The 16,113-nt window shown below is 55.0% G+C and overlaps 1 protein-coding gene across 1 annotated transcript; it reads left to right on the forward strand.

Moving 5' to 3' along the window:
• Window positions 1-229: 229 nt before the first annotated feature.
• Window positions 230-15,855, forward strand: KPTN (kaptin, actin binding protein). Its single transcript, XM_075070493.1, has 13 exons — window positions 230-318; window positions 410-495; window positions 1,337-1,419; window positions 2,766-2,850; window positions 4,718-4,772; window positions 5,599-5,674; window positions 6,748-6,821; window positions 7,345-7,454; window positions 9,880-9,975; window positions 10,503-10,569; window positions 11,080-11,215; window positions 13,122-13,331; window positions 15,398-15,855. The coding sequence occupies exons 1-13, from the start codon at window positions 230-232 to the stop codon at window positions 15,527-15,529; spliced, it is 1,299 nt and encodes a 432-aa protein (XP_074926594.1). The 3' UTR covers window positions 15,530-15,855.
• Window positions 15,856-16,113: the final 258 nt, after the last annotated feature.

Genomic DNA, 16,113 nt, shown 5'->3' on the forward strand with positions numbered 1-16,113 from the left:
CCGCCCCCTCCCCGCCGACAGCGGACAGGGCACCGCCCCGTGGGCGCCATTTTGGATCAGGGCAAGCTACCGTGTCCGGCCTCGTGACGTCATCCTCAGCGACGCCGCCGGCTGCTGCGCGAGGACCCCCCCTCCCGGCCTAGGTGCCCCGCGAGCGCCTGCCCGGCCGGGCCGGCGAGGACCCCGCACGGCGAGGTGTCCGCCTAGCTGCCTGTCCCGAGGAGCGGCCATGGCCGTGGGGGCGCGCCGGGGCGCCCGTTGCTGGAGGACAGTTTCACCCGCTGCCTCCCAGAGCAACGTCTACGGGCTGGCGCGCTGGCCGGGGGCGCGGGCCGGGGGCCCCGACGGGGAGGGGGGCCGGAGGCGGCTGGCCGAGGGCCCCGGCGGGCTCCTGGTGGCCACCCTGAAGGGGAAGTGATTTACTCCGCTACCAGGATCTGCGCAGAAACTGCGGCCGGTGGCCAGGGAAGCTAAGACAGTTCACCTACATCCCTGGTGAGAGGGGTCAGAGGTCACTCTGGGGTCAGGGGTCACGGGGTGGGAGCTACAATTCACCTACATCCCTGGTGAGAGGGGTCAGAGGTCACTCTGGGGTCAGGGGTCATGGGGTGGGAGCTCGAGGGAGCTACAATTCACCTACATCCCTGGTGAGAGGGGTCGGGGTCGGGGTCATTCTGGGACTGGGGGCATTTCAGTTCACCTCGGTTCCTGGGGGAGGGGTTGGGGAGCACACTCTGGTTGGGGGGAGCCCAACCGGGGTCGGGGACAGGGACGTTTTTACTTATTTCCTTGGTGAGAGAGGTCAGGTTAGGGGTGGGGGAGGAACTGGAAGTCATGGTTAGGGCAGGGGGCTGGGAATAAGGACTCCTGGGTTTTGGGAGAGAACAGGGGTCTTGAGGTTAGAACAGGGAACTGGGACTCCTGGGTTCTGTTCCCAGCCGTTGTGCTGATTCTTTGTGTGGCCTTTGGCCTGTCTCTCAGTTTCTCTCTCTCTGGAATGAGGATAATGGAACTGACCTTTCTAAAGTGCTTTAAGATCCTCTCTCTGGTGCAATGTAGCCATTGTTTTTAAAGGCGCGGGAGAGGTTATGGAAAACACTCTGTGTTTGTCTAAGGCCTGCAAACAGGAGCCAAGTATTGTGCAAAATGTGTTATTACTGCATTAAACTTTGTGACCTTTGACAAAAATCTAAACTGTTAATCTAAGATCGTAAACTCTGAAAGGCAGGGACTGTTATTTCAGTCTGTACTTGTACAGCGCTAGCACCACGGGGACCTGTTCCCTGAGCCAAAGAATAGTAACCAGTTGTGTAAACGATTTATTGTTTCTTGGCAGTTGATGCTGAGATTGTCTCGATTGACAGTTTCAGCAAGTCGCCGCCGAAGAGGGGTCTCGTGGTGGGAATAACTTTCATTAAGGTACCTGCTTTTCCTTTCCTGCCCTGCACTTTCTTCAACAGATGGAGTTTGTTGCGTTTTAAAATGCGTGTAGCTCTGTGGAAGGTGCTGGAGTGAAATCCCTGAGGACGTAGCCAGCAACAAAACTGCTATGACCCAGTCAGCAGCAGGGCAAACTTCTGCGCTGCATACGCAGCCCTGCCATGTGTCCTGGGTGCAGCCCTAATCTATCTAACTCCACGCACATCTGTCTAAGCTAGTGACCTAATATGATCCTCATTACTGTAGTGTCTGAGCACCTCACTGTCTTTAATTCTTACAACTCTCCTGTGAGGTAGATCCATGCTATTATCCTCAGTGCATGGACAGGCAGTGGAGAGCCAGAGTGGCTAAATGACTTAGATGCCCAATTGTCACTGAGTTTCAATGGGATTTGGGTGTCTAAGCCCCTTAGGCTCCTATGAAAAATCTCAGCCCAAATTTTTGGCTTCTTTGCTGAGGCAGGTAGCATGAAAGAGGGCAGAGACCTGCTCTGTGCCTCAGTTTTCCCATCTGTAAAATGGAGATAATTATACCAACCTCCTTTGTAAAGTGTTTTGAGAGCTACTGATGGAAAGTGCTAGATGTTATATAGGCCACTGAACCAGCTGTTATTCCCAGGCCAGTGGCCACTTTGAGTCCCTGATTAACGCCTATTGTACAGGCCAGTATTGTTCCCTTGTTCTCCTCGGTCTGGATCCGTCTGTTGTCTCTCGTGAGATAATTAGACCGTAAGCTCCGTGGAGCAGGGAGTGTGGTTTTGTTCTGTTTCTGCCGAGTGCCATGGAGTGCTGGTCCATGACTAGGGCTCTTAGATAATAGTAAAAGGGTAGGATTTAGACTCCATTGTTGGTCCCCAGAACTGTCCGTTCCCTTACGAAAATGGAATGATAATGTTCCCGTTTTAAAAGTTGTGCTTTCAAATGAACCCCACAGGTTCTGTTACTCCATAAGCTAACGCAGGGGGAGGCAACCTATGGCACAGGTGCCGAAGGCGGCACACGAGCTGGTTTTCAGTGGCACTCACAGTGCCCAGGTCCTGGTCACCGGTCCGGGGGGCTCTGCATTTTAATTTAATTTTAAATGAAGCTTCTTAAACATTTTAAAACCCTTATTTACTTTACATACAACAAGAGTTTAGTTCTATATTATAGACTTATAGAAAGAGACCTTCTAAAAACGTTAAAATGTATTACTGGCCTGCAAAACCTTAAATCAGAGTGAATAAATGAAGACTCGGCACAGCACTGCTGAAAGGTTGCCGACCCCTGAGCTAACGTCTTTGATGATCCTCAGACGGATTCCTCTTTTTCCCTGCCTCTCTCTAGGACTCTGGAGATAAAGCAAGTCCATTTCTGAACATTTATTGTGACTATGAGCCTGGATCGGAATATAACCTGGACTCCATCGCACGTAAGTAACCAAGCTAACGTCTGACCTCTGACCCTTGTGCTGTTGTCTGGTGGGAGCAGAGTAAACATAATTGGCCTCCTGCAGTAAGCCCAAGGGCTGCGATCTTGTCACATCTTACAAGCTAAGCCGCATCAGCCTGGCTCAGTACTTAGCTGTGGGACCTCGAGTGAAAACACAGGTGCTGCAGGGAGTGGGGGTGGTGACTCAGCTGGGAATGCTCTGAAGAGCGAGCGCTCTCCCCTGTGAGGCACCCTCTTTCAGAGAAGACCTAACTGAAATCTGGCCAGTGACAGGTTGCAAAAGGTCCCCTGGCGCTTTCCCTAAAGCTCTGGTTGTCATCCCTGGGGTCCTGACCAATGTGAGTAATGGTGTTGTCTTCTTAAAGTTCCCACGTTCGTTCCGATTGCGGAACCTTCTGCTCTTCCCTTCCTGTGTGTCTGTACGGCCCCTGGCACGATGGGCTCCTGCTTGTGGCTGGGGCATCTGGGCCCTGCTGTAATTCCAAATAATAACCAGCAAATAACAGTTGCAATGCTCTGGCCGTTCTGTGTGCTGTTGAACAGCTGCTGTAGCCCACCCAAGAGGTGGTTGCATTTTAGTGGTAGGTGAGTTACCCTTGGGGATCCTGTAGGCTGAAAGGTGCTAAGGAAATGTAAGATTTTGTTCCAGAGATGAAGATCTCTAAGTTATTACAGAGAATTCTTGCTAGAACTGGCTGCCTAGTGTAACTTCTGCTGGTGCACCTGTCCTTCAGTCAGATTACATGCACCGCCTGCAGAACTGAGCTGGGTGGCTGGGATTTCAGCACCTTTACAATCCTCATCGTGAAGACATTTACGGATTTATTCTGGTCCCCCCGTCTTCTTACTATGGAAACACATTCAAAAGGAGATAGCATCAGGAAGGCTCTTGTTAAATTTTAGACCCTTCAGCCTCTTAGAATCCTAGGTAGGTCTGTCTCCCCTCTTTAATTCCTTCTAGGTCCCGGTTAGCCCATAGCTAGGGGAGGCAGGCAGCGGGCAGTGCAAGATTGACAGAATGACTGTCTGTTCCCCAGCCTAATTTGAATTATGATTATTACGGTACTGACTAGAGACCCCAACTGAGATCAGGCCCCATTTGCACCAGGTGCTGCCCAGACCCTGACCGAGATCAGGGCCACGTGCTGGGCGCTGCCCAGATCCCGACCAAGATCCAGGCCCCCGTTGTGCCAGGTGCTGCACGTGCACCTAGTAAGAGACAGTCCCTGCCCCGAAGAGCGTACAGGCTAAACAGCCAGCGTAACCAAACAGTAAGCTGAAGGAAGGACTGTCACCCTCATTTTGTCCTTTCACAGCCCAGCTTTGAGCCCTGTCACTGTGCAAAAATATTGGAAAAAATCTGTGAACCTTAAGAAAAGCTGTTTTGCGGGGTGGGGAGGCTCTGTACCTCAGAAATCCCTTTGTCGCACGATCCCCTACATGGAGCACTAGCCTATCCAGCGCCCCAAGGAGGCACGCCGCATTCCTGTGCAATCTAAGTTCCCCTGCAGATTTTCGAGGACTCAGAAGAGTCAAGCATGAAACAGAAAGCTGTCTGTAACCGTAAGTCAGCTGAGCTGGCACTCGTCTCCAGTGAGGGCGCGAGGCCTGGAGAGGTGCGGTGATGTGCCAGGGTCACACAGCGAGCCTGTGGCTGCGCTGGGACTTGAGGTGGGGGTTAAAGCGTCGATTGCAGGAATGCTAAACATCAAAGCAGATCCTCTGGGCCACAGCCTTTGACTCTCAGAGAGCCTGTGGTGCGATTTGTGCTGGTGTTTTGTTAGAGACCCGGCGGGTAATTCTGTGTCCGATTTCCCTTCTTATTCATCTCTGTTCTTCCCCTCCAGAAAGCTGCTTGAACCTGGAGCTGCAGTTCACCCCATTCCAGCTGTACCATGCGGAGTACGTACACCGCTCTGCCATTCTCGTCTCTTGCCATGCACAAGCCTGCGAGCTCACGCTAGCAATAACTGCCCAGCCCCTCCCTGCTTTAAACATCAGCCGGAAAAGAGCCATTGAAGACCTTGAGATTTGCCATTCTGTCTTTCGGAGGCCTGGGCGTGTCCAGTACCTGGAACGGGCCTGGCCGGCTGGGCAGTTGTGCACAACAAGGCGGGTGATCCGGGAAAGGCATTTCGGAAACTTGCAGGGGTGGCTTCCAGCCTCCGTGACCCTTGGGCAGTGGAGTTTACAATTGTGAGCAGAGTGGTCACTGATGCAGGGAATGGGGAATTGTGGGACAGCGGCTGGAGGACTGGTAGGATCAACGCAGGTCACACAGGGTCTACGCTCGCCCAGTCGATCTTGGTAGGTTGGCCATGGTGCCAGGCTGCCTGGGGAGGTGGTGAAGTGGAGACACATGCGCAAATAGGATGATGCTGGCAACTTGCATCAACCTACATTTTTAGGTGTTGACCAGGCCTAGGATTGTTCATGCTCCTTAAAGATCCAGTAGCACTTTTCTTGAGAGTTAGGTGTGTCAGCCCTGGGTGGTATCCAGTCGGGTGGACTGTGTGTGCTGGATCCCGAAGTGCTGAATATGCTCAAGTCCTGCTGAAGTCCCTGAGAATCAGGGTGCTCAGCACTGTTGAGAACCAGGCCCGTGCGAAGCGCTTTGGGATCTGTCTGTAGCAAAGTCTTTCCTCCAGCGGCAACATTCCTGCAGCTGGGTCCTCAGATGCGTGGAACCGCCAATTCTGGGAATTATTTTCCTTTTCTGTTCTTCTAGAGTCCACGTTGGAGACCAGCCAGAGACAGTCTTTCTGCTGAGCGGGAACGACCCCTGCATTCACCTGTACAAGGAGGTGAGATCAATGCACACGAGGAGCCACGCGCTGCTGGGTTCTGCCCTGGTACGGACCCATGTACTCCGGAGCTCACTCGGAGAACAGTTGACTCCTGTGTGGCGTGGCATCTTTCCTCTCCAACACAGGGATTACTTACCTTCACTAAAGTGCAGCCACCTCTGGAGTGAGGTGGGGCAGCTGTTAACATGGGGATCCCTCACCCAGGGCTGACATGCAGCTGCCTCTGGAGTGGGGTGGGGTGGGGCGGGGCAGGAATTGCTCACTCAGTGCCGAAGGTGACCCCTGAAGGGGTGAGGTGTGGCAGCTTCTTCCCCAGCCATCCATACAGTGCTTTAGGACCAGAAATGGGGGATGCTGTGGTGACCTGCATAACACAGGCTGAAGAATTTCCCCCTGTTCTTTCTGCCTCCTGCCCATAGCTTGTGGCTGAGCTAGAGCAGAGCTCTTAGGAAGAGATGTCCTGTCTCGAGTGAGAGACTCCAGGTGCTGAGAATCTACCACAGTTCTTCATTGCTTCTCTAATACTAAGAGCCCCACCCTGTTGCACTTGCATTGCACTGTGTGGCTCTCTGCCCCTCCCCTGGGCCTCGCAAGGCTAGGAGCTTGTTGAGTGACTCCTGGTGGAGGTTCACTTCCTTCTCAGAGATGCAGTTCTGCTGGTATCAGCATTGGGGGAGGAATGTGTGCGCTGTCCCTTTAAAAAAAAAAAGAAAAAGTTCCATGTGGTAATAGCAAAGTGTTACCTGGCGCTCTTTGTCAGCAGATCCTAAAGCACTTGACAGAGGAGGTTGGTCTCATCATCCCTTTTGAGATGGGGAAACTGAGGCACAGGGAAAGAGAAGTGACTTTGCCCAAGGTCGCCCAGCAGGCCAATGGCAGAGCCTGGAAAAGATGCCGGGTCTCCTGAGTCTGTGTGGTGGTCCAGCCACACTGCCGCAAAGGCGCACTGGGGCACGTTGAATGCGAGTAACTGGGATTGGCGCCCAGAGTATTTGAACACAGTGTCTGGCCGGGCCTGGAGGGGTTCCAGCCGTCTCCGGGGCAATGACACGACCGCTTCCCCCTTGCAGAACAAAGGCTTGCACCAGTTCGAGGAGCAGCCCGTGCAGAACCTCTTCCCGGAGCTCCAGGAGCTGCCCAGCAAGTAGGAGAAATGGTTTGTTAGGGACGTGTCCCCTGTGCGGCTGAGCGGCAGTGCAGGGGAGGAGGTGTCTGTGTTAGTGTCTGCGGGGCTGGGAGGGCGACTCGTTATCACAAACGGGGGCCAGATCCCCAGGTTGGTGTCACTCCATTGGAGTCAAGGCAGCTGCGGCTCTAAGCCACGGTTTATACCCAGCTAACACCAGTGGTTCCCAGCCTTTCCCACGCTAGGTCGCCCACCCCACCTACCCGGCCCTCTTCCCCTCCTTAGCAAGTGGGCAGTGTGGTCGTGACCCCAGCCTGCAGGTTGCGATCTCTGCTCTGTTGGACACCCAGGCTGGATCTCATGTGCAAGGGCTTCCTGCTGCTGCTCTCAGCTCTGCAGCTCCTGGTCCCTCTGATATGTTCTCCTCCTTCCCCATCTGATTCTCTCCTACCGCCTTTTCCTTTCCTCTCTCTGCTCCTCCTCGGGGCAGCATCCCCTCCCCTCGGTGGCGCACAGCCTCACGTGTTGTGTTCCTCCGCAGCGTACTGTGGCTGGACGTCTGCAATATCCCCGGCTCAGGCCGGCGTCTCACAGCCTTCGGGTGCCAGAGTGGCTATGTCCGGGTGGCCCAGGTGGAGCAGGCCAGCAGAGGTGAGCCAGGGCTGCCCTTCCAAGGGGACACAGGGCATTGGTGGGTGTGCCAGGTGTGACGGGTTCCCCCCGTGGTGCCACCTGGAACTGGGGTACCGCTGAGCCCTGTGACCACCAACCTGGGCTCCCTCTCTCACTGAGCTGCTGTGACAAGCTGCAGACCCGCTCCTGATCCTATACTTCCTCCAGGTAGGAACACACCCAGCTACAGTTACCTGCAGGCTTTCTGGTTAGCCACTGCACGAACCAACAGGAGAAAGGCTACAGCCAAAATAACCACCAGCTTCCCAAACCTCAGTCCCCAGGGCTGTACCGTCCTGACCTGGCCCAAGCCCCGGCCAGGATGAATTTATTGTCCAGTTCACCTCCCCCTCAATGTGGAGAGGATTATGCACCAGCCTTAGTCCCCTGAGCTACGTTTTCCCAGGCATTTCACTCAAACCCACTGGTTTAGGTAAAGCGAAAACAAATTTATTAACTACAAAGGATAGATTGTAAGTGATAGGAAACAGATTACCTAGGAAATAAACAGAAACACAAACTGTCTAACACACTGGTTAGATTGACTATGAATTAGAAGTTTCTCACCCTGAGAGAAGGTACAAGCAGGCTTCAGATTCTTAAGGTACAAGCTGCACTTGCTTTGCAGCTTGGAATTCCCAGGCGTTTCGTACACAGGCTAGCAATTCCTTTAGCCTGGGTCCAGCACTTCGCCCAGTTCAGTCTTCGTTCCGCTGGTGCTTCCAGGAGTTCTCTTGTGTGGGGAGTGAAGAACCACAGATGACATCACTCCCGCCTTATATAGCTTTAGCATGTAGCGGGAACCCTTTGTTTCAAAGGTTGGTTCCCAGACTGGTTTGTGGAAAAACACTGACATCCCAAGATGGAGTCCAGCATCATGTGGTCTGGTCACATGTTCTTGTAGAGTCGTAGCAGCCATCAGTCACAGGCGTGTGCTCGGGAAGGCTCACCAGATAGGGGCTGAGCTTCTCCTAAGGCCTAATGTTTTTCCCAGTGGCTCATTGCCCTGAATAGGCCCTTCCCAACCAGTCATGTAGACTGAAAGCATCTTGTCTAGTGTGTGTTACCCAGGTATAACCGCATTTGAAGTACAGATACGTAGTCAATATTTATAACTTCTGATACAGAAATGATACGTGCATGCAAATAGGATAATCATAGTCTGCAAATCGTAACTTTTCCAACGACACCTCACATGACCTGTTTTGCATCACAATTATGTCATAATCATCGTAATGTAACTCTGAAGAATATGGGGTGCAGTGTCACGCTGGGAACGGGGCGGGGATCTGCTGAGTCTCAGTCCGGTCCGTGAGCAGGAGGTGCCGTGGCCATTGCTGCAGACCGGGGCTTGATCCCCAGCTGGAATGGATCAGTTTAGCTTCAGCAGAACGCCTTCCTTTTACATCTGGCCCCACTGACGCCAGTGGGGTGATGCTAGGAGCGGGCTGAGTAACAGCGGTTTAGATCTCCCATAAACTGCTCCTCCTTCGGCCACTGAGTCCCCTCTTGCGACCACAGAGGGCTCCCCTGTCTAAGACGGGCGCTCAAGAAGGAGAGGAACTCATCTGAACCGAGGCTCTGCACGGCCCGGGGAGTGGACTGTGGGAGCTTCCTACTACACCCCTCGGGAAAGGGGCTTGGCCAGATGGGATCTGATTGGCTTTTTCATCTCTGCAGGGGATGACCCTGCCCTAGGCTCTGGAGAGGAGATGGACCAGAAGGCCGCTTATGGCACTTTCCATCTCTAGATCTCAGAGTAGATCTGGCCTCTCCACCCATGGGTCCCGTGATTCACTGACCCACGTTTAACTCTGTCCTCCCTGCAGCAGGGCGTGCGTCGAGTAAGGCCGTGTCTACGCTGGGTGGGAGTTTCAACTGCTAGTGCATCAGCGCTGGCCTAAATGGCTGGCGTTGGCCTGCTGCGAATTGTGTCTCCACAAGCAGTGTGGACTAGCACCGGGCACAAAACCCTTTTCCCATCCCGCGGGAACGCTGGAGATTTTGAAGCCATTTCCCTCTCAAATTGGACAAAAAGTCAAAATCCCCCCAAATTTCACAGCCCGAGACACCAAAATCAGTCCAGGTTCAGGTCAGTGGAAACGTTTAGTTAATTTCCAAACGTTTCGATTGCAACCTTATTTTTACCCTTTGTTTAGGTAAACTAGGTTAAATTTCAACCTGCCCCCTCCCCCCCAACTTTTCTGAAACATTAAAACTTTTTTTTTCAGTCAGGAAATTCGTCAAAACGGATCATTTCCCACTAACGGTTTTGGAGATGTGGCGGGAGAATGTTTTGTTCAAAAAGTCTCACCCAGCTATAGCGTGGGCAGGGCCTATGCTCCCTCCCGGCTGGCTCGTCCGCCTTGCCCTCAGCATCCTGTGTCTCTGCTCTCCGTTGCAGAGGTACTGCAGAGCTGGAGCATTCAGCAGGATGGCCCCATCTCCAAGGTCCTGGTGTTCAGGCTGCCGTCCTCTGAGAGTGACCCTGCCCAGAATGGTAAGCACGTGGGGAACTTGGGGTGGGAGGCATGACTTAGATTTGACCAAGCAGACATTGGGGGTGTTCATTTGTAACTTGCCGGGTGCTCTGTGGGGTCTGATGCACGTTAACCCTTGCAGCACAGAGTACAAATGAGCTTGTTCTTTGCCTTCCCTTGCAAACAGCCCCAGTCCCCTCCCTCGCTTTGGTTTCCACCCACTCGTGTGTCCTTTGGGGCTGCCTGGGGTTCAGGTGGGTTAGCTAACAGGCACTTGTTCTGTGCCCTAAGTCTTGGGGGGCACATTTCAGGGAGGTGCAGGCCAGTGGAGTCCTGCTTTCTGCTTCGCTCGACTCCTGCAATGGAGTCGGGCTGAAGCAAGGCAGCAGGTGGAGTGGGGGTCGAGGAGGGCCCAGACGAGCTTGCCTGGCAGGTGGGGAGAGGGAAGCTGCCAGGTTGCCCAGAGCCCTGCGATGGCTGGGAGCCAAGCATTAGCCCGCTGGCTGGTCTGTCTCCCCGTCATGACCCGCTGTGTCTGCTCCCCTAGGTAATGGTGGCGACCAGGGCTACAGTGTGCTCGTCACTAGCACCATCGAGTTGTCCGTGGTGTACAGGTCAGTGCTGGGGCCGGGCAAGGGCTGGCACACGCCAAGACGCACTTTCCCGGTGCGCTCCCCGTGGAGCTCTTTCCTGCCCCTGACTGGGGATGACGTGGGGTTGAGGGTGCGGATGCTACCATCGGAGACCCGCTGCGGCGTGGTTGGCTCGGGGGCAGGTCTCCTTCCGCCCAGCTCATCTGCACTTGGATCTGCAGGATCCCTCTCCCGGTGCCCAGAGCTGGGGCACGTGTGCCTAAGAGCGGGAAAGCGCAGCCTTTACTCCCCTCTGGTTACGTTGGTGACGGGGCTGTGACCAGGAGGGGAATGGCCTTCCTAGCCCAGCAACACACAGCCTTTCCCGGAGCCAGGGTCCTCCCCAAGGAGCCTTCCTCAGTCCTGACCCTGACCCAGGCTTCCTGGAGGGAGGCATGGGGGGCTGAGACGCAGCATGGCCAAGCACGTAGGGGACTGGGCTCAGGAGATCCCTGCTCTGTGTTTGGTAACTTCCCTCACCGTGCCCCCCAGGGATGTCCTGACCCATGGGCTGGCAGACCAACTGACCCTGCCAGCCAGCGACCAGCATGACAGCGTGCTCTGTGCCCTGGTGACCGACGTCGATTTCGACGGGGCACCCGAGATACTCCTTGGCACATATGGACAGGTAGGCGGAGGGGCATGGCGGGGTCCTGGGGGAGGCTGCTGCGCCCCTATCTGCACGGTGAAACCACTGCTCTAGGGCCGAGCCCAGGCAGTGAGCAAGAGCATGTGTCAGGTGGGATCTGCTGTGTGACTCTGTGATAGGACACCGAGGGATTGGCCAGTCCCAGCTGCTTCAGAGGAAGGTGCAGCAAATCCTGAAGTGACAGGGGAACTGCTCTGCCACAGGGCAGCCTGGCCTTTTACTAGGCTGAGTCCAGGGGGCAGAAGTTCCCCACAGATGGGGTAATAGTGGGAGTGAGGGGAGGTACTGAGGCTCTGCCAGGTAGGAGAGAGGGGGGCAGCTGGCTCCAGGCAGGGAATGGGAGTCCTGGGGGTTCCTACCTGCTCCCTGGGTCCCTCTCTCACATCCATCGTCCCCCACCCCCTGCCAGGTATGCATGAGTTTACACTGGGTTGGAGCTCCCACCTCCTGGTTCTGCTGTCCCCGGGTCATGTGACAGGAGCATGTGACTCAGGTTCAGCGCTGCTGGGACATCACAGAATCAAACTGTAGCATCATCGAAATGTTGGGCTGGAAGGGCCCTCAAGTGGGCCTTGGATCCAGCCCCCTGCGCTGAGCCAGGGCCAAGTGAGCCTAGATCAACCCAGACAGGGCTTTGCCCAGCCTGTTCCTGAATCCTCCAGTGGCTGGGAATCCACAGCCTCCCTGGTCACTTGTCCCAGGGCTTAACTGGCCTCATAGTTAGAAAGTTTGTCCTGATATCCAACCTCGAGCTCCCTTGCTGCCGATTAAGCCTGTTACTCCTTGTCCTACCAGCGATGGACACAGAACAGTTTGTACCAGCCTTGAAGACTGTTCAGGTTCCCCCTCCCTCATCGGTTCTCCAGACTACACGTGCCCCGTTGTTTTAATCTCTCCTCCTAGCTCAGGTGTTTTAAACCTTTTCTCCCTTTTGTTGCTCTCTTCCGGGCTCTCTCCACTTCGTCCACATCCTTTGTAAAGTGTGTTCCCCAGCACTGAGCGGAGGGGGACAGTTACCTCCCGTGTCTTCTACACGACACTCCTGTTAACACCCCTCGGAATCCTAGTCACCTTTTTCACAACTGCCTCCCATGATTGACACACATTTGATTTGTGAGCCCCTCGAACTCCCAGCTCCATTTCAGCCGTACGACCCCCTAGCCAGGTATAAAGGGCAAGAGGGGGAGATTCAAAGGGACGAGGGAGCTGTGGCAGCTGGTCTGTGTGGCAGATGGGAGCCCTCGGGAAGGGTCTCCTGAGCTAGCGAGCCTGCAGACAGAAGTTGGGTGTGCCTGGTTTTAAGCTGAACTGTCTTAGGATAAAAAGTGCAAAGCCCCAGGTTGTGGTGATTTTGTTTGGCTGCAGAGTTGGGGAGACTGAGGCAGTGTCTGGTTGAGCACCAGATAAGGTAAGACCCTGTTGCCCCCTAATGCTTAGAGCTCAGCTCGTGCCCTGAAGCAGGAGAATCTCTGGCCTGACCAAATCCTCACTGTTCTGATGCTGGATTTTCTTGCTGATCACACAAACATCCCTCGTTGAACTCCGCTAAGCTCTTGGCTTCAGTGAAATCATGTGGCAGGGAGTTCTCCTGGCTAACAAGGTTTAAAGTGTGTGTGTGTTTCCTGTGCACAAGTGCATGCCTTCTGCTGAAATGGGCCAGCAAATGCCAGGCCTGCTGGAGGAGGACGTCTATCCAGAGGTGGAAGCTGATTAGGAGCTTCCTGGCTCTTTTGCAAATGTTGGTCATTTCGTGCTGTGCCTGCATCCCGCTGGGTTACACCCTCCCCTGCCAGTGCAGCCTGGGCATCATTAGCATGGCCCATCTGTCCACCTGCAAACTCGCTTGCCTGCTTCCCAGCATGTTTATCTCTTCCTCCTCTTGCAGGAGCTGCTCTGTTACAAGTACTGGAGCTCAGGAGCTACTGGTGCTGGCGCAGCCGAGGCCGAAGGCTCGTCGCTGCCCGCTGGGGAGTTCCATCTGCTCTGGAAGCGGAGTTTCCCCAGCCCCCTGCTGTCCATGGAGTACACAGACCTGACCTGTGATGGGCTCTGCGAGCTGGCCGTGGTGTGTCTGAAGGGGCTGCATGTTCTGCAGGTGAGTCAGTCCTTCTGAGAAGGCCAAGCAGATCTCAGTAGCCCTCCGACTTTAGCTGTCCCAGTGTCCTGGCCAACGATAATGACCTTCTCTCTGGCTGAAAACTCTCCTGTTGGACACAGGGTTCTACTTCACTTCCTGTCCTAAACTGGTGCGTAGGGTTGCTATGTGGATGTTAAACAGCTGCTGCATCCCAGCCTGGCGGTGGCTGCATGTCAGTGGTTGGTGAGCAGTCCCTGTATGAACAGCTGCCGCATCCCAGCCTGGAGGTGGCTGCATGTCAGTGGTTGGTGAGCAGTCCCTGTATGAACAGCTGCTGCATACCAGCCTGGCGGTGGCTGCATGCCTCTGGCAGGTGAAGTGATCCTTGCATATGTGGCTTAAATCCTTTGCAGTCTTTGGGGATGAAATATGCTGCAAGAAATGTGAGAGTGTTATTTAAAAGTTAGATTTCTGATGTATCCTTGTGGTCTCTATTTCTGGGGATCAGGTCCCCTGCTCCTTGTGGTCCTGAGATGTTCCACCCTGAGGGAGGCTTCCCGTCTCGCTGGCCAATCGAGAGTCTCCCAGAATTCCCAGGGCTGATAAGATCCATGCTGCAGAACTCTGGGGATGCCAAGCATGGCTGGGGAGGAGGGATGTAGGAAGGTGGCTTTGTTTCACCTCTGCAAACTGTCGGGCCATCTAGTTGGGTGTTGCTGCCTCTTCCTGTATTGGCTCTGGCCACTGGTCCATCCAGTCGGGTGGTGCAGCCTTCAGCAGTGCCCAGTGCCGGGTACAGAAAATGATTAAAAAAAACACCTTTCCCCACTTCTAGTAGTGTCACAGGCCAGCGATATGGGAGGACAGGGGATTCCTTGCTGGGATCCGCTCATGCACTAGATTTGTCTCTTCCTGTCTTAGCTGTAAAAGTTACTGGTGATGGAAGCGTCACAATAACTGACCCTCTGATCTGTTGCGCTACGAACACCTCTGCCTGCGCTTGCCCACCATGTGAAGGAATATTTCCTTTTATCACATCTAGATTCCCTGGGCCGTACCTTGCTGGGGATCCGCCGGCGCTTGTATGGGCTGAGGGTAACAGGGAGCTCAGAGTTCATGGCTCCGTCGAGTCCCTCCTCCGTTCTGCTCTTTGCCTATTAACGATTCATTTCAAATAGAAACATGGGCCCCGGGCCAGCCCCTGTGTGCCAGGGAACAGAGAAGGGCAGCAAACAGTGGGGTAAAAACTCCATTTCCAGGTGGTGGCGAATGTCCCCAGCACAGTGCTGCAGAGCACGGCCTGAATGTTGCATGCAGCAATGGGGAGCTTATATCCAAGAGGAGCAGCCCAGGATCGGGAGGGCCACCCTAGCCCTGTTGTCCTCGTACTGGCGGTTTTGTCCTCTCGGAGAATCTTCCCAGAGAGCCGCAGTCTCATAAACAGAGGCAGGACTTCCTGCCCTTGCCAGCTGTAGGAAGGAAAAGGGAGACTGTCTCTAGGGCTGAGAAAAGGCTGAGGTGCGCTAGTCCGTCTCCTCATAGTACAGCCCCAAACGCTGCCCGTAAACCTGGCTGTCACAAGGGAAGGTGCCAGGCATGAGTCCCGCACTTTGACATCGGGGTACAGCCAGACGACTCTGCAACGTGTGTTCTGTGCACGACGCACCCCAGGCCGCTTGCCAGAGTGAGACACTAGCCAGGATTCAGAACAGCTAGCAGAGAAAGAAAGAGCAGTTCTGCTCAGCAGCGACTGATTATCGTTCTGCCAGGGCCTAGGAACCCATTGTGCTGGGAGGGGTGTGCAGAAGGCAGCCCCTGCCCTGGCGGGCTCATGTGATGGAGAGAGACAGTCAGGCAGGAGCTGCAGAGGAGAAGATTCTTGCACGGATGTGTGTGCAGGGTTAGCAGAAGCGAGCGCTAGGCCAGTCAAGCGGCGGGAGGCCAGGCCTGTCGGGGTGGCTGAAGCGAGTTCCGGCAGGTGGGCTATCTGAGCTGGCTCCTGAAATGAAGCGGGGGTTGTCGATAGCCATAACCTCTCTGGGTCTGTCCCGCTCACTGCTTCTCCCCCTTCTCCTCCCACACAGCACAGCCTGAAGCAGACGGCTCAGTGCCTTCTGGAGAGGCTTCGCCAGGAGGCGGCACGGCGGGCAAGCCACAGCCGCGTCTCCCAGCGGGTGCGAGATGCTAACGCGGATGGGGAAGCAGCAGAGGTATAACTGGGCACGGCCTGTGCTCGCCACATCGCAGCTGATTTCTGGCCAGCTTGGTTGCAGGAGCCTAACAGCTCTTCATCTGCGAGAGTGGAGCAGCCAACCAGGAAGCTGTGCTGTAGCCTTCCTGACTTGGACGTGTGCACTCCCCTCCTGCTGCGGAACATCAGCCTCCTCCGGTCCCATTGCCCGCTCTGTGCCAGCCAGGCAGGGGCCAGCCCGTGGTACAAGAGGCCCTGGAAGTGTGACACCAAGGGCCACAGCTGACTTGGAGGGACATTTACATTAACCCCCACACCCCTCCCATCCAGTAAAAGTTCCCATGCCCCCAGTCTCTTGCTGCTGTCTGTGTCTGCCCTGGAAAGGGGGTGTGGAGCTAGGTGAAGGTCCCTGCTGGAAGGGCTGCAGGCTACATTTGAGGCCCTCCTGTTATAAATTGGAGGTGACCCTTTGATGGGGGAGCTCCTGGGCCAGAGAAGGGGAAGTGCTTTGCGAGTGGGAAGCCATGTCTGGGAGCCCTTTAGGCTAGCAGGCAAAGGCCAGGGAGAGCCAGTGGCTGGGAGCTGGAGCCAGACAAGTGGAGACTAGAA

Source organism: Chelonoidis abingdonii, chromosome 11 (genome assembly GCF_003597395.2).
Source record: "Chelonoidis abingdonii isolate Lonesome George chromosome 11, CheloAbing_2.0, whole genome shotgun sequence".
NCBI lineage: Eukaryota > Metazoa > Chordata > Testudines > Testudinidae > Chelonoidis > Chelonoidis abingdonii.